Source organism: Leuciscus leuciscus (genome assembly GCF_965113295.1).
Source record: "Leuciscus leuciscus genome assembly, chromosome: 13".
Classification (NCBI taxonomy): domain Eukaryota; kingdom Metazoa; phylum Chordata; class Actinopteri; order Cypriniformes; family Leuciscidae; genus Leuciscus; species Leuciscus leuciscus.
Genome location: NC_138737.1, coordinates 13,593,373 through 13,621,250, shown reverse-complemented (window position 1 = coordinate 13,621,250; position 27,878 = coordinate 13,593,373). Strand labels below are relative to the sequence as shown.

The 27,878-nt window shown below is 38.7% G+C and overlaps 1 protein-coding gene across 5 annotated transcripts; it reads left to right on the top strand.

Moving 5' to 3' along the window:
- Positions 1 to 104: 104 nt before the first annotated feature.
- LOC309513476 (uncharacterized protein) lies at positions 105 to 27,873 on the top strand. Of its 5 annotated transcripts, none has more exons than XM_082189319.1 (9): positions 105 to 372; positions 1,359 to 1,493; positions 2,266 to 2,697; positions 13,995 to 14,216; positions 17,020 to 17,077; positions 18,140 to 18,227; positions 18,527 to 19,101; positions 21,063 to 21,197; positions 21,477 to 27,873. In XM_082189319.1, exons 4-9 carry the CDS (start codon positions 14,083 to 14,085, stop codon positions 22,029 to 22,031), a joined length of 1,545 nt encoding a protein of 514 aa, XP_082045445.1. In that variant the 5' UTR covers positions 105 to 372; positions 1,359 to 1,493; positions 2,266 to 2,697; positions 13,995 to 14,082; the 3' UTR covers positions 22,032 to 27,873. The 5 variants fall into 5 exon arrangements, with proteins under 5 accessions (XP_082045445.1, XP_082045446.1, XP_082045442.1 ...); XM_082189320.1 differs by having other exon boundaries at positions 105 to 831; positions 18,140 to 18,173; XM_082189316.1 differs by having other exon boundaries at positions 105 to 831.
- Positions 27,874 to 27,878: the final 5 nt, after the last annotated feature.

Below are 27,878 nucleotides of genomic sequence, written 5' to 3'. Positions count from 1 at the left end.
GACTGAGGGTGAGACCGGGGTTGGGGGGTAAATAAAATGGGGTGGGACCTTAAATATAAGAGCCACCACCACCTTCTGGTGCTTTGTTTAGAAGGAGCGGCAGGTGGAGCACTTGCGGCTGGAAGAGTTGGAAACTAATCAACATAATATGCACCTTCATTTTAGATCTGAGTCTGACTACCATTTACGCGACTAGTTTGTTTTAAATACTCAGTTATTATGCACTGCTCCGCTGCTTTAGGTGCTGAAACTTCTTGCTGAAAAACATCTTAAAATCATGATCGTCTGTGTTTTGGGGAATATTTTTATCTTGCCTCCCAGCTAAACCATCTGAGCACTTGCTGGGCAGACTGGGAGACCAGCTTAGACCAGGTAGAACCAGTAAACTAACTAATATTGAAGTCCCTATTGAAGGCTTGCAACACTTTGAATTTGTTTGAGCCTATATACATTATTATAGGCAAATTTGAAAGGTGAATGATTTATGTAGAATCCCAAACTTGTAGAGATTGTTTCCACGGCTGACAAATCCAGCATTGCTGGTCACCAGCATAAGGAATGTTTTGTATGCTGGGACCAGCATGGAATGCTGGTTTGCTGGTGAACCAGCTACACCAGCTTAGTTTTGCTTGAGAACAACATGACTAAGCTGGTCCACCAGATAGACCAGCACTATAACAGCTCTAGCCAGCATAAACCAGCCTGGACCAACATGAAATCCATGCTGGTTTATGACTAGTTAATACTCAGGAAGGTTATGGTTGTCCAAGCTGCTCATTTCCGTTCAATGTAAAGGAATGGTAACCATGGCTGTCAGGCAGAACTTTCAAGGTAAGATTTTCAGTGAGTAATTACATCTCGGCATGTTCCTCACATAATTGTTAAATGGCATGTAATTTTCTTGATGCTATCCACTTATATTCTATGGACTTCTCGTTTTGTGTTCCATGGAAAAATGTCATATGGGTTTGTACATTGTAAAAAAAGTTGCTGCCTTAAATTGTTTAAGTACAAATGACTTGGATGTTTAAGTTATTTCAACTTAAATTACATTAAAGTTGAATCTTGTATAACTTTAAAAAGTTGTTAATGTAAAACAATGTAAAACGAAAGCAATGTAAAAATATAGACCTATGTTGTCATAACTTATTGTTCATATAATTTGTTTTACAGTGTAACAACAATGATGCCAGAATATCGTTGTACTCCTTTTACTTAGCTCAGCAAACACTGAAAACTCAAGTCAAACTCAAATCTCAGAACATCCTATGCTGAACTGCACCATATGCAGTTATACACAATGGGGTTTGTGTGCATATGTTTGTGTTTAGACTTCTAATATGTTTTTTTCTTTCTAGATTTATAAAGTAATTAAGATGTCAGCCCTGAGGTTGCATTTTTCATCATTTGGACGCCCTCCTACTGGACTAGCCCCTGCAGTGCCCAGCCATGTTCAGCACATATCACCCACCTGAACACAGCTGCCTGCTGCAGTGAGTATATGCTTACTGCACGGTCCATAGTCCCACAGATGGATGATTAACAGCAGGGTGCAGGGGTTTAGGTCTGTGTGTCTCAGTTTGTGCTGATAAACAAATTTACTATCTTTAGAGAGAGAGCTGTGTTAGATTGGTGGGTTGGCACCTTGAACATGTTTGTAAATCCCCTTTTGTGCCCATTAAATATATGTCTCCATTTGGTTGGAGGTTGATTAAATGTTCCTATTGTGCGAAATAAACTAACATTAAATTAACAATTTCTACAGCAAGAAGACACTGTGCACTTTTAAATATAAAGGGTCTTTGTTTTTGGCATCGATGGCTCCATGAAGAACCTTTTACTTTCCATTTGGTAAAATGTTCTTTAGATCATTGTAATGTTCTTCAGAAGAAAAATTTTTTATTTTAGGAACGGTTCACTGAAATGTTCTTTGGGAATGCAGAAATTATTCTTTCATGGTATCGTTGTGAAAACTCCCTTCTGGAACCTTTATTTATATGAGTATCATTGTTGACAATTGAGTCTATTGGTCAAGCTCAACCCTGTTACCCAAGTTATTGTAAAAATGTGCATTTATTTTTATAATTAATTATATACATAACAAATAATTATGTCATACATAACACAATAGGAAATGAATTTAAAAAACGGATTATATGAAGTACTTTTAAAGTGTCATGAATGATAGTGAATATGGTAATCACAATATACCCTACAGTACTTTCTGTTCTTTTCAACCATGGGCTTATGGGGTGTCATTCCCAGACTGGCCGCGCAGTGGCGCAAAACGCGAGCTCCAAATGCCAATGGAGTGGGCACCGCGCTGTCATATGGTACTGTCGCCGATTCTCCAGACAGGATTGAGGCTTGAGGTGCCTCAACGGAGGCAGCCGTGACTTGGTCTTCATATCACAACTGAACCTCGACTTGGAATAACCCAGCTGTGCGTTTACACCTTTCGCCTTGTGAGCGACGCGGCATGCAGCACGGGAACAATGGGGATGGTCAGAGGTTGCGCTGAGGACGCCAGATGCCATACCGCACACATGTCCTCCCTAACATACGAATCCAGGCTCAACGCAGGTTATTGATTATGCTTGCGGGGTTCGATCGGGAGCCAGACGTTTCAGCAGCAGCAGAGAGAGTGCAGCGAGGTGGATGCTGCGCGGCGACGCGCCCCCTGAATCCCTAAACTGAGTGAGTATCTTCAGCAGCATCTGTATACGGCTCTCGTCTCATTGGCACTTCTGCCTACGTGCTGGCCATACAACTGAACCCTGTATTAAACGCATATCAGAATGTATAGCATGATCATTTGCTGTTGGAGGTTGGAGGAATAGGCGTCCGGTTTACATTATATTAATGACTCGCATCATAAGTCAGAAGACACGTGTGCAACAGCTTCAGTGTAGCCGCATTACCCTTTGTGATTCGACGCTTAATTAAACGGTTTATAAGCAGGTTGTGGCACACTCTCTCACTCGGCGGAAACCAGCTGTTCAGCACTGCTCGGTATCATATTTAATACCGTGAATTATGGAATCAATTAAGGGAGCAGCAACATAGCCGCTCATTTATTTGTTTCCCCTCAATTAAAAGGGATTTCGATGGAAACCTCTTGCAGTCTGCTGTGGGAGCTGGCCTCGAGGACGCGCCTGCACTGCGCGTGCATTTCCACTTTGATCTTGTGAGATTATTTCCTGAGTGCATCAGTGATTGGCGGGACGATACCCTCGGGAGCAACGAATTACTCGTGCTGAATAAGAGGTCGACCGCTGCGGGTCATAACATATCATGCATTCGCGCTACATATCACATATGAGAGCCAAGAAAACAATGGTGTTGCATAGTATACTGGCATACTTGACATATAGCCTACAGCAGTGTTTCAGTTGAAACAGCTCACGTTTTAAAGTTCATATGGGCAAATCGATTCGAATCAAAATAGTACTTATTTTGCTAACCTGTTGTGTCTGAATAAACAGCCGCAGTAAAAGCTGACTGATCTCCTGTCTGCAAAAAAGGGCGCAGTACTTTAAAGTCCCCATGAAATCAAAATTAATGTTTTTTTGGCTTTTAGTATGAATATGTTTGCCTTACTGTTATCTATAAGCTAGTGTGCTCCAAAACCATGGAAAAAGATATTTCGAAGATATTTCGATTTAGAAGATATAAACATTCAAAACTTAGTCTTTCACTTCCGCCAACATGGATCAATGATTTTGATCACATCAGTTTGGACTTCAGCTTCTCATCAGATTTTCTGTCCAATCAAATGTTCTCTAGAATCTAAAGCGTCCTGTCCCATATATCTAGTCTTTGCCCTACATTAAAAATCGGTCACTTGTTCAACCATTTTTACTGTTTTCTACATGGTGAATGGCACATTGTGCACTATATATAGTGGATAGGCTAAATTCAGACAGTGTAATGCTTTCCAATGGGGCGATTTAAGTCAGGTTTCACGTAAGTGTCACGCAAACTGCCGCAGCGCACACACAGTCTGCTCCGGTCCAGAGACACGATAGCACAGAGCAGATCATATGCGCGAGTCGGCACATACCAGAAAACATATCGGACCCATTTGAATTCTGCACAGAATGCTATTTTTAAAACAAAATGGAGGAGATTAGGAGGAAACTGCGGCTTTACCGAGCTCAACGGCTCTGGCCAAGCTGTGATATAAACTAAATTCTTCGGGGTTCGATGTGTCCCTCCCAGTCTTCGTGTTTCAGTGGAAAATACGTCAACACATGTGACATGGAATAATGCCACTTCAGTAGGCCTTTAAGATGATGATGTGTTATTTGGGCACGAGACGGAGCTCACTTTACAAGTTGAGGTCGCCCGTGTCAGATAAACTGGAAAAGTCTATAGACTAAACAGAACACTAATGACTTTAAACTAGTCTATTTTCAGTTTGTGAATTAACATTTTAGGTGAACGAAAAAAGCTCCTACGGTTTTTAGGTTTCTTTAGCGCGTACGACCCAATAGCATTCGAGATCGGCGTGTGAAGGACACGCCTCCTATACTGAACGAGCTGCTCAGTGCAGCATCTCTTTCGTAAACGAGTATCTTCATGTGTCGATTCTCGTTTCCGGAATCTTTCAGTAATGAATGGGTCTTTCTAACGAATTTGTTTAATAATTCACTCATCAAGAATAAACATAACATATTCAATTGCCACCTACTGGCCTAACAATGTAATTTGCAGAAAGGGCTACTATACGAATCTGAATGAATCTTTTTGTGAACGATTCAAAATAATCAAGTTTAAATTAATCAAATTGCCAACACTAGTGTTGAGGGAAGGCTTGCCGGATCAGACTGGTGATGTACATGTCATCCATATAACAGACAGATGAAGGTTCTGTGTCATGTATGTGAGTTAGCTTGTGAGAGTGACTGGTTGCAATGAATCAGGCTGTTGGGGTCCAACTGCTCAGTCATATAAACTTCCTGTTGATTGGTTGAGACTGAAACAGATATGATTTCCCTACCCTTGAGCATCAGAGAAAGCAAGCAGAATGTTCTGTACTGTCCAATCAATGGAAAAAAATCCAACATTGGGTCACATGTGATACGTTGAAATGTCTGGACTCAGGAGGGGTAAAGAACGGTTTCTAAATCATTTTTCGTCGAAAGAGACAAGGAGGCTGCACTTGCTTGGAAACCCTACATCACCTAGTATAATATACAGGTGATGCAATGCATAGCAAAATTTTAATGATTTAAATGACGTTGACTCCAGCATGACATAAGCATTCAGAGTATTTTTAAACCCTAATAATTTCTCTCAGCTGTGTCTGCTGTGTCATCTGTGCCTGGTCTTTGTGACTAAACTTGGTCATGACAGAGGAACCAGACCAGGTTGGTCAACAAGACTCAACAAGCTGATCTTTTTTTTAATCATGAACATTGAAGTCTTCTATTTGGGAAACCTTTTACGTGAATCACATGCCTTGTTTTGTCACATCTGAAATGTGTTTCCCCTGTACTCAATTACCTGAACCTCTTGTTTATCCTGAGGTGGCCTAGCTGAACAGAGTCTACACATTTTGAGAGAACCGTCAGAGATTTGCTGTAGGTCTGTTACGGTGCGATAAGGCCCTGCAGGCAGACATCCATTAAACTTGAGGCTCTGCTAAAGATACTGTGAAGTGCAGAAGAGTTCCTTCTCTCAGTCTTATCGTGGAGCAGATGAGTGGTCATAGCTCCTCACAGGAGGAAACATACACAGCCTATATCTGTCCTTGAACATAAGAGTGTGTGCATATTTGTGTGTTTGTGTCTGTTTTTTTTTTTCTTAGACCTGCAGTATCTGCATGAAGAGCATTTTAAATGATTGCATGAAAATACAGGAAATCCAAATTTATTTGCCCCTCCTATAGTTACATATTGAGTGCAGATTGTGTGGGTGAATGTTTTCTTAGTTTGACAGTGAAGGTCATGTGGAAGAGACCAGAATGATCAAAACAGAATGATTCACAGCCACTTGCAAAACTACATCTCCACAATGTCTTAGCGAGAGGTCAGAAGGTCCTTGTCTCCTCAAAACAAAGGTCATAAGGGCAGGAATCTCTGGTGACCTTAAAATCTGCTATTTTCAGTCATTGTGTTTTGATCTGTTTCAATTCAGCACTGCAGATTGTTCATGACACCAGTAATTTGTTTAAAAAAAAAATTCTCTTTCATTATACTAATATACTGAAGAGTTTTTAAAATGGCAGATTATATTTAAATAAATAAATATTTAAAATACTGTTATTATTTGAAAGCTGCTTCTGCTACTTTCTACAAATGTATTTCTTCTGATTTTCTTAAACAGTGGGATACATGTACGAACATTCATCATATGGTGTTAATGCTGATAACGGGAAATTATCAGCCAAAATTATTTATCTAAAACTATTCAAAATATGTATATTATTTGTAATTTAAATAAAACTGAAATTATGAATTTACATTACATTTTCTAAATAAAAAATCTGAGTGATGTTTGCTAGTGCAAGTAGAATATAAAAAATCACAAGAATATAGGTGAAGTGAGTGGTTCCCAGGGTGTTGCTAATTCATTGTGAGTGTCTTTAAGAGGATTGCTCTTCGGTTGATAGGGTGTTTTGAGTGGTTGCTAGGGTGTCTTTAGATAGTTGCTAAGAGATTGGATACTGCTCAACATCAAAATAGCTTACCATTAAGTTTGGTCATTATGTATGGCTTCTTCAGTGTGAATCAATAGAATTTTTTATTGTATTTTCATCACATTCAGTTAGCATTAGCTGTTAGTGCTGTATATGGAAATAGTAGCAGCAGTGCAGCTGTAACTATCAGTTCCATCAGTCATTTATACTTAGTTCTGGAATAAGTTATATCTTATCTTAAAACAAAGTAGTTATGTAAAGGTGGCACTGAGGAGTTTGGCTTGAAGGATGCGTTTGTTTTAAACCCAAGACAAGATGACAGAGGACACCCTGATTTACTGCTTGTTTACGAATAAATCGTTTAACATCCCTCATGCTAACATGCTGCTCAGAGGAGACTTAAGGGCCGTTCACACATGCAGAGATTTAAAACAAAGAAGAAGGAAGTAATTCATTTTCAATGAGAGTTGATGATTTCTGATGACATGAACGTCAGTGACAGAAGTTGAGCGAACACCTAAAACATGTTTTTAGTTCATGTACTCATTTGTCGTCATCCTTTTTGTAGTTTACTTCCCACTTATATCCACTTATACCCATTCCCCCATTCTTTTTGCTGATGCAAAACGGACAGAAAGAGAAGGAAAAGAGTGAAAGGGGGAAAAAACGAGAGGGGGAGGAGGCGAGAGAGTCATGTCTCTTGGGTTTGGGGGGACGTGCCAGTTTCTCTCTGACTGAAATCTAGGGCTTCACAGTAATTAAAACATGCCATTCCCCAATCTCTCTCTGTTTCTGTTTCTCTCTTTCTTCTTCCCTGTTCCTTGAGCTCCTTACAAACAGGCACAATATTTCTCTTTATTTCTCTGGGGAAGTAATTGACTGGAAAATAGAAGCTGGTGTCTGACATACAGATGGAGACCTGCCATTATTACACAATCCAATTTAGTCTTCGTTAAACCAATGAGATTAATTTCAGACACATGGTTAAGAAATGAAAAACAGGGAACCAAAATAAAACGGATTAATCATGTGATTGGGACCTGGAGTTCCTTGAGTTTGGACATGCTGAGGCTTCATGAAGGACCTGTAAGCTCTTGTTGTTTGATAAATCTGCAATTGCAGACAATAACCACTAGGGAGCAGTAGTTTAAGCATTGAAAATGCCAGCATAGTTGGCCCCTGCTGGTAAACTATCTAGATTCAATAAGCATATTTCGTAAGCTTGGAATAATTTTAAAAACATAGGCTACATAATTTAAACTGTTAAATGTAAAATTTGGCAAATCTCAAAATGCATAGCCTATTTACTTTTCATACTGCATCTTATAATGTTGTGTTGCCTAAATTCACTTGTAGGATTACAAATTATTGATTGTATTGGTTGTCAGACATATCTGAATTTCAGTTCCGGAGGCCTTCTCAGCACTGTCTTGATACACACAGTGATAGAACTGTAACTATGGCAACATTTATTTTTTTTATTTGAATTCCGGCGCGAGCCTTTCCCCTTTTGGAAGTGCATGCAAAGTGGATTCGTAGTGCGGAAAATAGCGTCTTCTCGAAATATCGACAACACGAACCAAACTCTTCCAGGCGTCAGCTAAAGGGAGGGTAAAAGTAGACGTTGTTTGCAGACAGCCAATGAAGAACATAGATGCAAATTTATTACATTATGTAGGAATGTAACTGGAAGTGAGACTGGAATGACTCGTTTCAGCAGATCTACAGAAGCTATTCTTTCTTTAGGAGATACGTTTTTTTGTTGTGCTCTTTGAGCTGTATATAATTACAGTAATATAATATATTACACACTGCATGAAAGGTAATATTTGAAAAAGCATAATGGGGCACTTTAATATCTGTACATCCCTATTTAATTATATAGGGGCCATCTTTTACATATTTTAACATGTTAAGCATGTTTACTGAATTTATTAATACTGTAGTCAAGAAGTTGTACGTAGTCATTAAGTGCAGTAATAGATCATAACTTCTGTTAGTAGCTCTCAAGACTGGAGGGCTTGTTTCATTTGTGTTTCAATTTAAATTGTGTGGTGGACTGAAAGTCTCCAATTAAGAGTGAACAGGATGTTTTCGTTTTGCTTGGTCACATTAATCAAATATGAAGTGGTAATAATTTTAAGGGGATTGTCCTGGGTATCCTAAATTATTGCGCAGCATTAGCTGATTTTACCAATTACAGAGGATTTTGTCTTGCTCTAATGAGTTGGTTTTCAGAAAGGCAAATTAATCAGTCGAAGAATAAAGACAGGGACTGTGTATCAGAGACAGGCTTCTGCTTCTTCCCAAATAGTATCCATGTAATTACACAGGAAACAAGCTCTTTACTGTTTAATTAGCCCAGCAAAGACAAGATGTAGATTTAGCCACAAACTCCTCACATTTGCCAAGTTCGACGCAGTCCAAAAAGTGTGATGGGAGTTTAACCGTTAGTCTTCTCAGTGCTATTTTTGAGAGATGGTTGTATTTGAACTTTGACACAACACATGTGTGTGGATGTAGATGTGTGTGTGGACTAAAGAGCCCTAGTCTCATGAACACCATCAGTTCCAGTCTACACTACAACTTATTCTGGCCAAGAACCACCCACGTAGACAGGAACAGACCAACACATATTGATTATACCACAATAATAGTGCCATCTTTGGTTGAGACTAGAAAACAATAACAGTTTTTAATTTATGGCAGTTATTATAGGAAATACTCAAAGTAGTAAGCCGTAAATCACAGTGTAAGGCAGCTTAAAGGGTTAGTTCACCCAAAAATAAAAATTATCCCATAATTTACTAACCCTCATGCCATCCTTGGTGTATATGACTTTCTTCTTTCAGCCAAACATAATCAGAGTTATATTAAAGGGTTAGTTGAACCACTGTTGTCACATGGACTATTTTAACAATGTCTTTACTACCTTTCTGGGCCTTGAAAGTGGTAATAACAATGTAGTCTATGGAGGGACAGAAAGCTTTTGAATTTCATAAAAAATATCTTGATTTTAGTTCCAAAGATGAACGAAGGTCTTACGGGTTTGGAACGACACGAGGGCGAGTAATTAAGGAAAGAAATTTCATTTTTGGGTGAACTAACCCTTACCAAAAAGCACATCCATCCATCATAAAAGTAATTGATATGGTCCCAGGGTGTTGATAAAGGCCTTCTGAACTGAAACGATACGTTTTGTAAGAAAAATATCCATATTTATAATTTTATAAACTATAATCACTGGCTTTTCGTAACGGATGTACACGAGTCTAGTTCCAGTGGAAAATTGTTTGGCTGAAAGAAAAAGTCATATACACCTAAGATGGCTTGAGGGTGAGTAAATTATGGGATAATTTTCATTTTTGGGTGAACAAACCCTTTAAATTCTGTAGAATATGTCAAAATGACACACGCATTGTCATCAGAAAGGTCAGCATCTATACCTTTGATTGTTTTTTTTTTATGTAACACTGTCTAGTCTAGTCACATATGCACATAACAGCATCTGCACCTGTTGACAGTTACAGGGACTATTTTATTCACCCAGCATGCTTCTCTGCATGAAACACATCATTATTGGGAATGACTTGACAAATCAATATAACCAACATGTGATTCTGCCATTCGGTGGGATGAAACAGTCACAGCTCCACCTGGCCTCAGAATAACATGCTCATGATGACAGAACAATCCCTGAAAGAGCACTCGTTTTGAGCACTGTCCTGTCCTGGTTAAGTGTCATTCAGCAGATGCTTTATATATTTAATCACAATAAAAGCTTGTAACCACCATGTAAATCTGAGTTTTTGTCCTAACTGCAAAGTGCAAACATGTTGTGACAGGATATTATAATGAGTGTTTGGTGTGTATATTTGCTGCATCAGGCTGGGAAGTCCCGTCCACTGATACATCTCATTGGTCCAAATTCATTGGTTTGATTCACATTGCACAGCAGTTTCATGTTCAGTGTGGACGGACAAATTGCTTGTCACTTTTGACAATAACACAAATTTGCTTGTGTTATGTGTATCTGAAAGGCATTATAGAGATGATGATTTTAGTATCTCTCTGGATCCTCAGGTACACTCATCTGATTGGGAAACCATGAAACCAAGAAAGCTCAAGTTATTAGGCTGCCATTAGCAAATTCTATCATACCGATGCAACCTAAATAAGCAGCTCTGCAAAATTTAGAGTCACCTTGAATCAAAATCACAGTGGCTTTTATTATAGTCATCAGTGTTTCAATATTCTGAGCGTCTGTTTGTCTTGAGCAAATCAAATGGTGCTAAAAAGGCCCATCTGGAGAAAGAGATTATCTTTCAGTCGTTTTTAATTTCTTTAATTTGATTAGGCATTTAAGATATGAGAATAACGCACTGCCAATAAATTAATGAGATTTGAAATACGCCATGGGTGCTCTGGACAGATTTGGAGTGAGACATGTCTTATATTAAATTAAATATTAGCAATATATGTTCCTTGCAAAACAATTCTCAGTCTGAGTACTTATGGTTAATTTTGAATGGCCATAATGGAGAAACCTCTTTTTGTTCAGTGAGTGCGTATATCCACCTGCCGGGGCTAATGCTTGTCATGTTAATTAGGCAAACCTTGACATTTTGATCTAACCAACCAAGTTTAGGTGTGACAACATTTTCCTTTTTGGGTGAACTATCCCTAAGTGCAGATCATGATTGATTTGTTTTGGTTATATTGAGTAATTCATATTGAGTCATACTGAGTTTTGTTGGTGCTGTTGGGCGGACAGAGCTCCTGTGGCGATCCTATTGTAATCTTCATTGATCTCTGGAATGTGAGAGTCTGGATGTGTGCCTTAGTCTAGCGCCGCATTTTTCCTTAATTTTGCCTGGCAGCCTTTGACAAACACTCTCTGTTTTCTGTGTATAAACATGATGCATGATGGATCCACTCATTAATCATCAGGCATGTTTTTCATTGATGCATACTCAAGAGACCCGTGTACAGTTTAAAAGGGGTCACCAGGAATTCAGGTGCAACTCAGGGCAAGTATTCATGCGTACTACACTTGTGACAACCGCATTATAGTAAAAAGTCCTTTTTCAGTCTGACAAAGAGCAAGACACAATGAAAGAGACATTTTCTTAGTATTGTCTCCCTCCTTTGTTGTTTCGACAATGTTGTTTGCTTATGCACAGAGGTATTTTAGCTCTTATCATGACTCACTTCTCTTTGATAGTGAACCAAAAACCAAGAGCCAAAATAATTAAAACTGGGGTAATTCTTTATCTGACAAAATCCACACACTTGAGCTCATGTAAGGTGCGAGTCGGAAATAGCCATAGAAATCCTTGTATTCCCACCAGCAGTACAAGTCTTCACAATGAAAAATAAAGACAGGATTGTTTATGCAAACAAAAGGGGACTGAGCGATTCTGGACTCACTCTCCATTCAAAAGTGCTGGCTCATTCAGAAGATTTCTGATGTAATGGAGAACATTGGACAATTGGAGAAGTGTACGCAACAACGCTGTCAAGTGTGTAGACTGTATTATACATTTGTCTCACATGGGTTCATTTCAATGCATCTGTTCTCCTGTGCAGACATTTGCGATGTCCCCTATAGAAACAGGAAGAGTTGGAGATGTGTCTGTGTGTGTGTGTGTGTGTATATATATATATATATATATAATTTTTTTATATTACTTTATATATATTATATAGAATATTTGTATAATTTCTAATTATATATTCAGTATTTAATATAAATTTAATACATAGCATATATATACATATATTTATTTATTTATTTATTCATATAAATAAATATATTTCTAAACAAGTTTGTATGTGTAATATCTAAAACATATATATGTATTTTATTTGTAATGCATAATAGTGTCAGGACTGCCAGGGGCCTCTAAAGCCTCAAGCCATGTGTCCTGACACTGTCAAATAAAGTTTAACACTTGGGCTCCTGGTGAATATAGTGCATGACCACTTTGGCCTCTGGGACATTAAGCAGTAGCTCACCACTTGGACCCCCAGGCACTGCTACACTTTCTGTGCGAGCTTATTAGCATGCCACTACTATTTTTAGTCGTCTAATGTTAGTCTACCAAATCAAATGTTTTTTAAAGCAAGCAGAGCAAGTGACCTCGCAGAACCATGAGTGTACTGTCATATTCATCAGAGAGCAAAATAGTGTTTTTTTTATGACAAAAGTTTCAAGCAGAAACCACAACACTGTTTAGTATCTGTTTAGAAAGGAGCCTAAGTGACATGTAAAAGCTCAGGGTTTCAGCAACTGCGTTTACTGTCGCCTGTTTGTTCACAACAACAGACAGATGAGGTACCTGATGATTGTGAATCATCGGATGAAAAATGCCCCCTAGTCTGAGGCAAATGATTTCAAACAAACGCTGAGTGACAGTCGGTGGGCAGAAAATGACACACCGTGGGAGAGAAGAGAGAGAGACCTACAGGAGACACACACAGAGAGAAAGACAAAATAAAAGTACAAGAGTGAGACAGAGAGAGAACAAGAGAAAGTGTGGGGGAGAGTCATTCTCTGTCATTCATTCACACTTCAGAGAATGGCTTCAGGGAAGGAATAAAAGAGCAGGGGCATCACTAGGCCTTTTTAAGGATGGCTTTACCCCCCCCCCCCCCCCCCCCCATCCACCTTTCCAAATGTGCGATTAACTCCGTAATATATACACTAATTCGTGATCGCCTCAGTCCCTTTTAAAACTCATATGAAATCGGCGATAGGCTTCGTCTCATCTCCGCATTTTTAGTCTGCGTTATTCAGCGTGTTCTTCAATCCATAGCAGTGCAACACCAGCATCAAAAACAGAGGACAAAGTGTGTGCATTTATTAATAGATTGTTATGATATCTGCATCTGTGTTTCATGCTATTTTTATGTTAAAAGTGTTTGTTTTCCACCAGATGACAGAAATCCTCCTAAAGCATGGCACATTTTCCATGTTATCTCCATGAATGAAAATGATAAATGTAGATCTTCTTTAAAGTTAGACAATTGCAGTTATATAAAGTTTGTCTATATTCTTAATGAATATTAGCTGGTTATTTTAAATGATTAGAAATGAACTCAATATTCAGGGATTGACTTTATAGGTAGTGTAGAACCTACTTTATTGTTCATGCCTACCCTTGTATACAAACAATATATATATATATATTTTTTTTAAATCATACTCTCATAGGGGTCTGAGACCCCCTAATATTGAAATAGCCCCTGTAAAAGAGTATGATTCATTTTTGTTATCCCTCTGATGGGTGAAAAAGGCTTTACAAAGCAGAAAGGAACTGATTCTAGCACCTCCACTTTTCCCTTTCAGATCTTGTGGACAGTGTTTGAGAGTGTGTGTGCATATGTGTGTGCGTGTGTGAGGGCGTGCGTGAAAGTGTGTGTGTTAGCACTTCCACATGGCCTCCATGCAGGACGGGGTGAACTTCTCTGCTCATCCCTACGGCAAAGTACTGCTGCTGGGGGCCATCGCCGCCGCCTCAGCCTTCGTTGTCACCATTCTCATCGTGGTGCTATGTGTGGGCTGCCAGAGGTGAGTTGCACACTAACACATATGCTCATATATAAAATGCTCGAATTTCTTGTCCTCTCTGCTTGTTTGTTTAGATTCATATTCAGGGGTGAATAACTCATCCTGCATTTGTGTTGCATACATAATACCTCAAATCAAGCAGCTCATGAGGAGAGGGTTAAAAATAAAAACTTCCTTAGACTTATACTGAAGGAAGGACACCATATATTGTGACCAGATTGTTATAGAGACATGGGCTAGAACACAACAGAAACCATCTAGAAACACTCTAGCAATAACCCAGAACACCAAAAAATTTTTAAATATATACCAAACCATAAAATGTAATTTAGTCCTATGATGGCAAAACTGTATATTTAGCTGAATCTTGCAGAAATCATTTAAATATTCTGATTATCTGCTCAAGAGATGTTAATCTCTTATTATTATTATCAATGTTGAAAACAGTTGTGCTCAAAATTATTTAATGAATAGAAAGTTCAAAAGAACAGCATTTATTGGAATTTTTCTTTTTAATGTATTTTCATTCCATCTGCTAGAACCATGATTTATTTCCCCAGTCCATTGCACTCAATAAATTAGAACACCGGCAGATCTTACTTTCTAATGTAGGCCTTATATTAGTACAGTATTTTTGAATAAACAGAGATTTTGACCAACATGTTCACACCAAACTAGTATTCTCATACTTGCTTATGACAATGTGATTTGTACTATAAATCTTCATAACAGGAATATCACAGAAAATGCTCTTGTAATATGAAGGCATATGTAATATGTGTTTGTTCTAGGATGAAAGCCAGAGATCATCTGTCTTCACCCATCACTGTCACCAAGGTCTTTTATAGAGCTTATTCAAAAATGGCATTGAAGTTCACCCACTCCTCTTTCATGCTCACTGGGTAATGGTGGGGATGTCATTTTGACATGGCAGTGATGTTTAAACAGGAAGTGCCTGTTTAGTGGTTTTTTTTTTTTACTTTTCCATCTCTCTCTTGTTCCACCGATGATAGCACAGAACGCGCTGTGTGAATGCTAATGTCTCATTTTGTCAAAGCACATGATGCATCTGGTAGTGGGAGGACAAAGAAAAAGAATTAGGGGAATGAGAGATAGAGGGATAGAGGAAATTCAGATCCTGTGGGAAAAAGTAAATGAAAAAACCTGAGAAGGTGTATGTATAGATACTAGATAGTAGGAGATCTTCTCAATATTGGACATTTTCAGTTTTCTAGCTTAACAGGTATGAGATATTACTACTGATAAACCTACTAAACCTATTACTACTGACCTCTTCAGGTCAAGCTTGCTGACAAAATATTATTTAGAGCTCGCAAATATACTAAACACTGTAGTCAAAGATGAACTTAACTAAAATGTTACTAATATAAGATTTCATATTAGAATTCTTGCATTTGAATGTCTATAATATGCGGCTCATAAAGAAATAGTTCACCCAAAAATGAAAAATGAAACAGTTCATAAAACCAGTCGGAATTATTCATTTATGATTCAGACTGATCCGGTTCTCACTGACTCGCTAATTCAGTGATTCCTTTGTAGTGGTTAACTGACCAATGTAGGGGAAGATGATACATTTCGGTCAATTTGTCACACAAAGCAATGAAATAAAGTGCACGAGTAGTAGGGACCACTGTTATGATGATTTTGTGTCCTTTTTAAAGCTTCAAAGCCCATATATTGTAACTACATGAAAAAAACATAATATTTTTTTGGGGGGGGGGGGGGGGGGGGTGAACTGTCCCTTTAAAGAACACAAGGCAAAATTGAAGCTTATGTGATAACTTCTCTTCACTAACCTTCCACATAATTTCATATCATGTTAGTCTTAAACAAGATAAATATATGGGTTTAAAAAGCTGTAGTTGTAGACTTTATATTTATTCCAAAAAGTTTTTTTGAGAAGGGTAAATGTTCTGGCGTGATATTACACTAATGTTTTTTTATTCTGTTATGTCTTAAAAACAAAATATCAGTGATTCACTGTAATCTCAGTAATAGCTTTAGTACTTTACAAAATCCTTTTTGTATCTATTTCTCCTGCTGTTCTTCTTCTGAGGGCAGATTCCTGATACCTACTCTGTTCCTGTAATCTTATCAAAGCAACGCTAGGCAATCAGAAGAGAACGACAGACATGTTTTTCCAAGAATAAACAGATGTCTGGTCAAATTTGGCAGAACATTCCGGGCAATGGGTCTGGATCGGGGCTCTGTGTACGAGTGAGAGAGGAAAGTTTAGATTCTGGAATCACCTAAAGACATGAATGTTTGTGTACTTCTTGTCTGTTCATGAAGTAATTAATTCTCGGCATCTATTCGTGATGTTTGAATTGTTTTATGTTGATTATTTGATTGATTTTCTGTGTGGCTAAGTTTTGGCCTGAACACCGTCACTATGCAGTTACTCAGATGCCTGTTAATTATCCAGTGAAAGCCTTCTGTTGTTTCAAATGCCAATCTGGACTCATTTCGAGGACAGTTCATCTTGAATACACTTGCACAGTTACTACTTCTGATCAAATGACTTCACTCAAACAGTTTATGTAAAAAAAAACTGCCTTGAATCCTTTGAGTAGCCTAATTGAATTGAAATGTGCATTTTCTTCCCGCACAAGATAAACAGTTGGAACTACTAAAGTAAATTGAATCAGGGGGCTCAAATGAGTCAGCGCATTCCGTCTCCATAAATCCTTGGATAAACAAAGCATTTGAAGTTTGAACCTCACATTCTAAAATGTTTGATTTGGGAACTGATTCACATCTCTCTGATTGTGTCCTGCAGAAAGGGGAAGACACACAATGGCCCTGGAGAGGAGAGGAAGCACAGGCTCATGGACATGGTGAGAATTTTTAAGTCTCTTCTGGGTCTCATTCACTAATAATTGCACACAAGTTGTACATATCCTTATCCATTTAGTTACCCACTAGTTTATGAATGTATAATGTAATGTAATGTATATGTCAGTTGTTTTGGAAAGAAGTCTCTTATGCTCACCAAGGTTGCATTTATTTGATAAAATAATATTGTGAAATATCATTACAATTTATAATTACTGTTTTTTTATTTCAATATATTTTAAAATGTAATTTATTTAGCAGTAATCCATCCAGTCTTCAATGTCACATGATCTTTCAGAAATCATTCTAATATGCTGATTTGGTGCTCAAGGAATCTTTCAGGAATCTTTGAATATAATTTAATGTTTCTAAGAACAGCATTTATTTCAAACATAAGTATTTTGTAACATTATAAATGTCTTTATTTTCATCAATTTAATGTTTCTTACTAGCCCCAAACATTTATATATATACATATTGACAGAAAGAGAGAGTATCCTAAACTGCAACCTTATTGATATATCATGATTTCTGTATGAAAACATTTACAGACAGTTTTTTTTGTTGCACAATTACATGTGTATGCACGGCTAGTGAATGAAACCCTTTATCCTTCCTTGCAATCAATTCCTTCTTTTCTACGTATTTTCTAAGCAACCCAGGTCTGGGCTCAGTTCCATGTCAGTTCAAGCAGTTCATGGTTTTGTTTCAGGATTTGAATTCTTCCCACTAACTAGTTTTCAAGTAACAAATTGAAGGCTCCTGCGGAATTTAATTAATCTTCTTAATCGGCTCAGTGGAAATGGATCTGACCTAAACTTTGAATGGATCTCTTAAGCTTTAAATCTAAAACAAAAGCATTTGAGCCATTTCACTTTTTTAGCACCACACACAGTAAGACACCCTAATGTAGATGTATTTATTGCCATGTACTAGCTTGGCCCAACAATATGCCCGCCATAGGCTGAATTGGAAAACTGACAATTTTGTTGTATTGGTTATACTGTGTTTTATTTTTATTTGAACACACATTTTAAGCAGTTCATCTTTGCATCTTTTTTCAGAGTATACTGCGGCAGTCCAAGCTGCGCTCCATCAGTAAGTCAGACACCAAGCTTCATGAGATGAACAGACTCAACTGCAATGGCAAGAGTATGTACTGTAAAATCACATCTCTTAAAGCTCTTAAAGTCTCTAGCTCTTCACACATACCTGCAGTTCGGGGGGAAGGTCTGAGCATGGTACCAACTGCATTCTGGTAGTTTCAATGAGGCTATTTTAGTAGATGTAATTACTTTTACTCTATAGTGATTGGCATGTGTCTGCTGCCCTTTGCCTCTGCAGTTTCGAGCAAATCTTTTTACTGTCTCTTTGAAAAAAGAAAAAAAAATAGTTTTGCTGCTCAGATTTTAAGCTCTCGACTTCAATTAATATCATGCTGCTCTCTGTAGAATCCTCTAAGAAGAACCGTCCCGCCAGCATGGATCTGCTCCTACTCCCTAGCCGTCGCTCAAACTCCGACCTGCGTTCTCAGGGCCGCCAGCTGCCTCAGATCCCCTCTGGTGAGGACGGGGAACACACGTACGCCGAGGTGGGCCGCCGCTCCTCTCCCACACGTGGTTCTGAGGATGCCCGCTATGGCGTCGGAGGTCGAGCTGGGGAGACGGACACCCCCGCCCCACCGGCGGTCCCTGCTAATACCCCAGCTCCACCTGATCCTGACGGGGACTGCTTAGAGGGTGGGATTCCGGAACCTGAGACCCTCCCCCAAGTGTTAAACACGCCCCCTCAACCGCAGGAGACAGTGGAGTACGCCTGCATCAGAAAGGTCCGGAGAGTGGACAAAGCCGCCCAGAAGAGGGACAATGGGACGGAGACCGAGGAGGGGCTTGGACAACAACGACACAGTAGTGGGGACATTCGGCATGCCCCACCCACTCACCCAGCCCCGCCTCCAACGCACCCACACAGTCAGAAGATGCCTCGGAAAAACATGGAGGGCTTCAACCTACCGTCTTTCCCTAAGGTATCTACATATCTATCTATGTATATCTACATGCCTATGTATCTGTCTATCTATATATCTAGACCTATAAAACATATATATATAAAAAAAATAGATTTCTAGTTAAAAAGTTAAATGAATTTCTTCTAATATTGATTCATTTTCATACAAGTTTATTGGGTTCATATTGCAATTGTATTTGGTACATTCAAGAACGGAATAAGAATTTAAAGGATATTCTCAATTCCATTCTGAATGGTGCACAAACCTGCATTTACATCTACTGTACATTTATGCATTTGGCAGACGCTTCCTGGGATCAAACCCACAACCGTGGTGTTGCTAGCACCGTGCTCTACTGCTTGGGTCTATAACCCTCATATAATGTATAGCAGTGAACAAGAACAATGCAGTTAATTACTATCAATGCTAAAATGCTATAAATAAATCAAGCCAATCAATCAATTAATTGTGATTATATCACTTCTACACATACATTCAGCAGGTAATTCACTAAGTCATGCAACACTGCAACGGCATTTCGCTGAGACTACAAATGCAAAGAATTACTGCAGATAATAAAAGCATTGTTGCTCATAAAAACTATTTGTCTTTTCATGGCCATTAAAAGCCTTTGACTCACTGTAATTTCCGATTGCTCTTTAAATTGTGTCTTAAAATGGAATATATAAATAGAAGCATGCTGGGAATGTCTTCCTCTATTTTTGTGTGCTCAGCACTAGTGTGGACTTGCAACTAAAGTGGGTCTGCAATTAAGTACACTGCAAGTGTACTTCATTATTTCCTTTGTAAGAAAACTGTCCAAATCAATGATACTTGTGAGCATTGTGGTCCATCCACAGCATTCAGGGTGTTGGATGCTCATAGGTACTAAACTATGAGGATGATGCAACCAGCGGAAACGCGGAGTGAAACCTCTCATTCACTGACACCCAGGCAAACAGCCAGACCCATAAAATGGGCCAGTTCTAATGGGAGACAAAGTTAATTCCAATGTTGAACGAAAGAGGCTAAAACAATATGCTAATTCCTGCCCTAAAAGTGGCTCTGTGACACACCCCATTGCCCACCTTCCGTTTCTCTTGCATAACAATGAGGAGAAAATGCACAGCAAGCATCAGCCTGTTCACTTACAGCCCGAGTACAGGAAACACATTAAGCTCAATATCATTAGATGCAGAAGATGGTTAGACATGAGGGCAGGCATTAAGATGGAGGATTGTAGCTTGATTATGGTACATAGGCTTATTTTCAGGTAGAGTTTTGAATCGACTCCTCAATTGAGCTTTGCAAAGTCTTTATGGATTTCTCACATCCAGACTGTATGACTATGAAACCATTTTAAAGGGTTTTTATCTTGTTACCTACAACAGCTAAAAATATACACCCAAAAACTAGGAGTAATTCAACCTCAAGTGAAAATTCTATCTCTACCTCATGCCATTCCCAACCCGTATTACTTTATTTTTTCAGAAAACCCCAACATTTTTAACAATATCCTGGCAACTCTTTTCAATATGAGTGAAACAGCTGATTTGTTCACAAATTGGATTCGTCTAGTTCATGAGTTCAACTTACTGACTTGATTCAGTTGCAGCTCACTGGAAGTGACTATCAGTGGCTAATGAACGAATTTAATTTGTCTCACACAAAGACATTAAAAAGGTTTAATACTGCACACAAGTTGTGCAAGTTTTGAACATTTTGAAGCTCCTTTAGTGTTCCATAGAAGAAATAAAGTCATACTGATTTGAAACAAGTTGAGAGAGAGTAAATGATATCAGAATTCCTTTTTTGGTTAACTATTTCTTTAAAACCACTGGTTTTAAACCTGTGAACTGTGCTTGGAGGTCATGGTGAATTAGATATGCTGAGCTCTACTCCCCAATGTATATTGTTTGAGATGGCTCCTTAAACTGTAATATAATATTTATTCTAGTCAATTGTTTTTAATACTTTAGGAGGCAGTGTTTATGGGAAATGGAGAGCAGTACATATGGAAACCTCCGGAAGAGGATGACATCATCTTCCAGCACAAGCAGATGGGTATTCAAAGCTCTCATGCGGGAGAGAATATGGCAGCATCTGCAGCAGGGGTGAGTGTGCATTTAGTTTTCCACACAGTCCTGAGAAACATCCTCTACTTCTCATTCTGTGCAGTCAAAAAGTATTGTAGGGTATTATACAATCTAGAAACATTGTCTGTAGATGATCCCAGAGCACTTCCTTACCCCTAAACACTGTTTCAGAGTTAACTAGAAGCAGCTGTAAAATGTGTATTCTTAAAAGACCAAACATTTGGAGTAAAAGATGTATACACAGATTTTCCACTCACAAATACATTTCAGATGGTTTGTCTCTTTATTGTCATATAGATCACAGAGATGTATTCGAAAGTCTGCAAACCGGGCAAAAAGAAGCGAGGCGTGCCCGGCTCGCCCCCCGCTGCGAGGGACATCAGCGGCTATAGGACCTTGGCTCGGGGTGACCGCGGTGAGCGTGATGGGGGTTTCAGCGTGGTAGTCAAACCCCAAACATGGGCACCGCAGGAGGGCAAAGGCTCGAGAGCGCCACCCGGCTGCATGGAGGACCACTGCTACGAAGCCATCAGCACCGAGGAAACAGACCTGGCTTACGAGACCATGGAGGGTGGGGGAGGCTGGAGGCGAGACAGGCCTCCGCCCAATGCCAGCGCCACCTTGCGACCCAAGCGGAAGCGGCCCCAGCAGCCCTTACAACAACCACCGCCACCCCCTCCACCCCCCCAGCAGACCCCCAAACTACAGCATCTCCCGGCCAAAGCAATGCTGATGCCCGGGGAGAGCCTGTACGAGAGCATCCCTGACCTGAAGCAGGGCTCGGCCACCTCCAGCACAACCACCATCTTTACTTTTAATGACGGTATGGAGATGTATGTAACTGGCCTGTAGGGGGCGCTCTAGTAAAGGGAACTTTCCTCTCTAGGGCTTGAATTTTGAATTGGGACACGCGCACGTGTCGTAACCCAATGGGATACGCGCATTGTGCCACTGCTATATATTTTACATGGGTTCCAAGTATTAGTTGAGCATTAATTGAGTTTTGTAAGTCTAGTTAAAGGTCAGTATTCTCGCAGCACAAAATGATAGAATGAAATGATTTCGATTAGTCGCACGCCTCATCACGAGGAAGAAAAATAGTCACCAGCCATGACATATTACCACAGACAAAACATATCACACCTAACAGTAGCATTCCTGTAGAGGGAATTCTTGTTTATTTGTCATTAAATGTTGTATTTTCGAACAAAGTGACCATCGGAATTGCGGGTCAAACTCGTATTTGATGCCTAGAAAATCCCAAAGGAGAAAAAAAAACCGAGCACAAGCCAATTACAAAAGCAACTTGTGAAAAAGCACAGTCTAAAAATGTTGATTCGAAGCACTTACTGTAGCAAAGCTCTGTCCCGTTTAAAAAATGAATATATAGAAAGTAAACTTTATCAGAGAGCCAATCAAAAGCTATTGCCAAGCAAAATATCATATATTGACAAAAAGCCTTTATTTAATCTGTTCATAGAAGAATTGATCCTATTTTAAAACAGCTAAAAGCTATCTATTATCTAAAAGCTTTAGGAAATACATGGCTCTATTTTTGTAATATCAAAGCCTCTATTTCTGTAAAAAATTTATCACATAATTTTAGTTAAAATAAAGATTCTAATTCGATTGGTCAAACAGATCCTGTAACGTCAAGAAAGTATTTTCTTATAAGCACAAATATTTCATGCTCAGCATGTCGTCTGTCGTAGACAGTCCCCTTATAAAATTGAAGAGTACATATAAAAAATTAATAGCTGGTAAATTTCAGTTGTCAATAAAGCAAGATCCCGGAGGGAATTAGCAAAAGCTCAGGGACAGTGAACAAAAATATTAAATAATTGCACACAAAAAAACGTTATGACATATCTGACGGGAGACCCCCAATGTCTTTTCATGTTATTTTTTGTTTTGGTCATACATCAATTCAAACTGTCACATGAGTCACCACAGTGCTTCAATGCGGTAAAATAAGTGTTTTTCTTTGTCAATAATGTTTATGCACTTTGCCTGATTAAAAAGATGCATGCTTTCAAGAAAAAAAAAACCCTTGTAAAGGGATAAAAAAAAGAAAAGAAAGTAAAGTGAAACTAGCACTGTCCTGTGGTATCAGAGAATGGTTTATTTCTTGCTGTTGTTGGTGGATTGTTTGATTTATATGCCTTTTTCTTCATCTGAGAAAAAGCACAAAGTGAATCACTTCAGGACTGGGGAGACCAATGACGACCCGAGGAGGACTCTCTAAATAAAAAAAAACTGGACAATTAGGAATATAACACAATTGGTCAGAAGAAATGTATCATAGACAATCCCTTTCCCCCCATCTTTTCAGAAGCAGTCAGGATGTCCACGTATGTCCAGATAAGATTGAATGGAATCGCATATATCAGATTGTTGCAAAAAATCTCCTGTATGTTATATGGAAATAATGGGAGTTTAAAAAAGTTACAAAGACAAAGCGATTTAAAATTAGTGTATGTTGCCCCGTAGGTCTATGGGAGGGGGGGTTTGGGGTTTTATGGCCAGACAGTGACGAGCTTCACCAGTGGACAATGTCAAACTATCTGTGATCTGTGGACTATAGCCGCTCTCTCAGTGTCTTTGAATCTGATGCTAATGTGATCTGGATTAAATTATCCCAAATAGCTGGAGCACTCAGAAAGGGGCTCAGGTCAACCAAATATAATCAAACCGCTTGTCTAAGCCTTCGTTGCTATCAAATGTTGGTGCAGTGTTGTAAATATGTTACAAACAGAAGAAATGCAGAAAAGGGGGAGGGAATTTGCTCTTGGTGTTCCTGAAAGTATTTGTTTCTTTCCGGTTGTCCTTTCGGAATGATTTTTCTCTGGTGAAAAATTATCTCAGCAGTATCTCTGTGAGTTTTGATTATGTGCTTTGGGATTTTTTTGTTTTCCACATCATTTTAGCTATATTGTGTATCTCAAAGACCAGTTGAGTTTAGTGTGGCAGCTAATGTTGTGCGTTTGCTTATCAAACAACAGGGTGGTGTGTATTAAAGCTGTGTAATTAAGTACTAATGTGCAAAAGATTGTAATGTTTTTATATCAAAATGACTATTCATAAAAATGTCGGGTCAAGTTTATACTTTTTTAAATAAAGTAGCACTTCAAAAAAACACAAAGTATAGAGCATTTACATAGTGTTTTCTCCCAATAAGTCATTCATTCTTGAAAGAGACAATATAAGTAAGAACTGAGACACAGGGACAATTATTTTTTTTGTAGACATTTGTAGCACAAACTTTAGTTATTTGATACTTATAAGTGTGCCGACTAGCACACACATAGATCCACATTGATGTAATAAAACATGGGAAAGGGTGGAATACACTATATTTATTTGCAAGTACCAAAGTTAAGGAAGAGATGGACCTGCGAAGTTGAGGAACATGATGTAAAATATAAAATCGTATATGACTGTTCTTATATAGATGCATTAACAACAAAAAAAAAACTAATTTGAATCAGATTTCATCCTTTTTTGCTTGTTCGGGTTTAAGTAATTTAAAAAGAACTGGGGGTTTTAACGGCAACAAAAACATTGAATATGTAAATAAGCAAAAGTCTTGCTCCTCCAACTTACTGACTTACAAAAGAACCAGATGTGCGCCTGTGTTAGATTTGCATTCTGTGATGTCTGTAGGCATCAATGCTAAAGGGTTCGGCAAATATTCCAAAGGACATTTCTCATTCTAAATCTGGATGTGATTAAGCTCTGATTAAACTGGCTTTGATTAGTTTATACACTCAGGTAGATGAGGAATTGCATTAGAGTTCTTTGTTAACCCTAATTAGCCATTGAAGCTGCAGTCACATCAGCCTTTCACTATGGTACATGCTGTTCCTATGACAACTGCCTCACTGTCATGGTATGGTATTTAAGAATTCCCCTCCATTGAGACAAAATCTCATCGCATTTCACAGTAAGATTACATTAAAAACAGATGGAGGAGGTCACAGGGATTTTTCTCTCTTTTATTTCATTCAAATCCTCTACTAGACCATATGAACTTGTGTTTGTAAAAGTGTAACCCGTTGCCCTACCTCTCTTACTGTGTCCCTGCGCGTGTTTGTATGTCACAAGCTTGCATCTGACTTGCTCTGGAAAAAAAAAATAGGTCATCCTTAAAACAAAAAGGGTGCAGTCAACATAGCAACCGTCTGCTGTTTTTTTATTGGCTGACTTGTTTCCATAGTAACAGGTTAACCTTGAGGCTGCAGTCAGCAGACCAGTTTGTTGTCTAGGCAAATCCAGCATGTATGAGGAGCTCTGCTAAGTCAAGATGTCACCCACATTTTAAAGTACAGCAACACTGGTAAAAAGCCTGGCTCAGAAGCCCTGAAAATATTGTTGCAATTTGGAGCAAAGTGTGGCTACAACACAGTCTCTGTCATCTAGGTTTCTATACAATGTATGTCAGCACTGTACAGTGCCTTTGATATTAATCCACCTCCTTTGAATTATTCCGCATTTTATTAAATATTTTTGAGGGAATGGTACTTTAGGTTATTTTCTCATGTATTGTACTGCCATTTTTGTGAAATTTCTAAATGTTAATGAGAAAAGAGCATTTTCATTCATATTATGCTAGATATTTAAACGTGTGTGTGTGTGTAAGGAATAATTGAAGAAGTGCTGTTGAATTATTGAAAATGTATGCACACCAGAGGTTGTATGCAGCCACAACACCAATTAATTCAACACCTCGAGACATGGGCTGTGTCCGAAATCGCATACTCTCTTGAATAAGTACTTATTTTGTATGTATGTTCTATATAGTATGAATGTGAGTAGTATGAATGGACATACTACACTCTCTATGATGTCATTATCATGTGACCTACCAGCGTCAGTTACGGCGCTTCACTGCCCATCACAAATCCTCTCCCATGGCCCGTGGCCTCATGGGATTGTAAAGTGTCCATTGTATTCACACTTCAGAATCTCACTGCAAGTAGTAGGTCATACTGGGACTTTTTGCCGCCTCTTTTATGAGTGCTGTGAATTCAGACATACTTATTTTCTCACATACTGCTTTTTGCCTACTATATAATAGGGAAATATGCAATTTCGGCTGCAGCCATTGTTTAGATGTTTTATTTTAAGACATTTGTCAGGTTTCCCTGTTGCTGATGTTTTGCCCTAAATGCAGATGGTCAGATTCTGGCCTTTAAAAAAAAAAGTAGCTCCCATCGAGTCAAATAGGTCATATTTGTGAAGTGCTGAAGAGATTGATGATGTCTGGTTAATTTTAGCCAAATATATCTGCTGGTCCTGGATTCTTTAGATAGATGCCCTTTGTTTCCAGTTACCTAATTTGTTAAAAGTCTGATCTTAGAAAAGACTTGTTAATGCAAGTTTCCTCCATTTTGCTGAAACAGATGTCACATATATCTTTTAAAACCTTCTATGGCTTTTTCCTACCTACAAATTCATCTTCAAGTTCTCTCTTATGGTCTTATTTCTATATCCTACTTGTACTTGACTGTTAATTATTCCATCTTAATAGAGCTCTTGTTCGGTTCCTATCAGTGAAGACCCCTTCACCCAGAGCTCTTAAAGGTAGGGTAGGCAATGTTTTTCATAAACACGTTTTGTTATATCGGTTGAAACTCTCTTCACGTCTTGATAGCAATCAATAATATAAGTGGTCTACTTATAAAAAGCATGTGCATCTGTGGAAGTCTCAGGACCAAAAAATGTTTGTCCAATCATTGCATTCGGTCCTAATGCAATAATAGGATGCTGTATTCGCATACCTCCACACACCCTGCTTGCACAGACATCACACGTCATCAGCGTGTTCCATGATGAGGCTATGCAGACACACAGTCACCAAGCGCTGGAACAAACAGCAGCTACCATTTACAGTTCCTTCTGAACCAAAACAACAAGCTTATGCTGCGTTCACCCTATAACTACCGTAGTTAAGAGATGGTAAGTCGTGACGTTCTACTCTGATGTTCACATCCTCAGACTCAGATTTTTGCGTTTCTATGTCAACACTATCAACGCCGAAACGAAGCCTTTGAGAAATGGGGTAATTTAATGCCATTTCTTATGCCAGTTTGCTAAATCTGCTCTGGCTGTGTGCGACCAGCATGTTCATGTGTTTTGGAGGAGCGCTCTGAAGGTATGGTGGGATCTAATGCTTTCAAAGCTAGCTTGTTATTGCTATCCGCTCTGAAATTGCCTACCCTACCTTTAACAGGTTCTTGAGTTGAGTTAAGTGTGCTGTTATTTACTCTCAAGGCTTATAGTTCCACAACAAAAACACCTTGAGCTTAATCTTGTCACTATTCTTTTTAGCTACTAGGGTCATGGCTAGGTCAGTGTCTTCTTCTGGTCTTTTATTAAGATTGTAATAACAGTTTGGTTTGATTGTCTCTAAATTCATGAGTGAACAACATATTTTTCCTACATGCATTTTAGTTTAATTGTTGGGGTTTCAATGCCCTTATAAAACATGAAAAAGAACAATGAGACAGGAGGAGTGAAGTACTGCCCCCTGGTGTTAAGGCTGCAGATACACATGTACAATAAATAAATAAAATTTGGAGAGATGGCTCTTACTTGCTCCCAGAAAACTCCCTCTGAGCTGTCTGAAGAATGATGAAATTTCTCAAGCAATTGTAAAATAGAAGATTTGAGAAAAATATATAATGCATGTAAAGGACT

Excerpts from the sequence above, each read along its gene's own strand:
- LOC309513476 (XM_082189319.1), top strand. The coding sequence starts at position 14,083 with ATGGCCTCCATGCAGGACGGGGTGAACTTCTCTGCTCATCCCTACGGC. Across the intron at positions 17,078-18,139 it reads AGCACAGGCTCATGGACATG|AGTATACTGCGGCAGTCCAA; the intron begins GTGAGAATTTTT and ends ATCTTTTTTCAG. Across the intron at positions 21,198-21,476 it reads TGGCAGCATCTGCAGCAGGG|ATCACAGAGATGTATTCGAA; the intron begins GTGAGTGTGCAT and ends ATTGTCATATAG.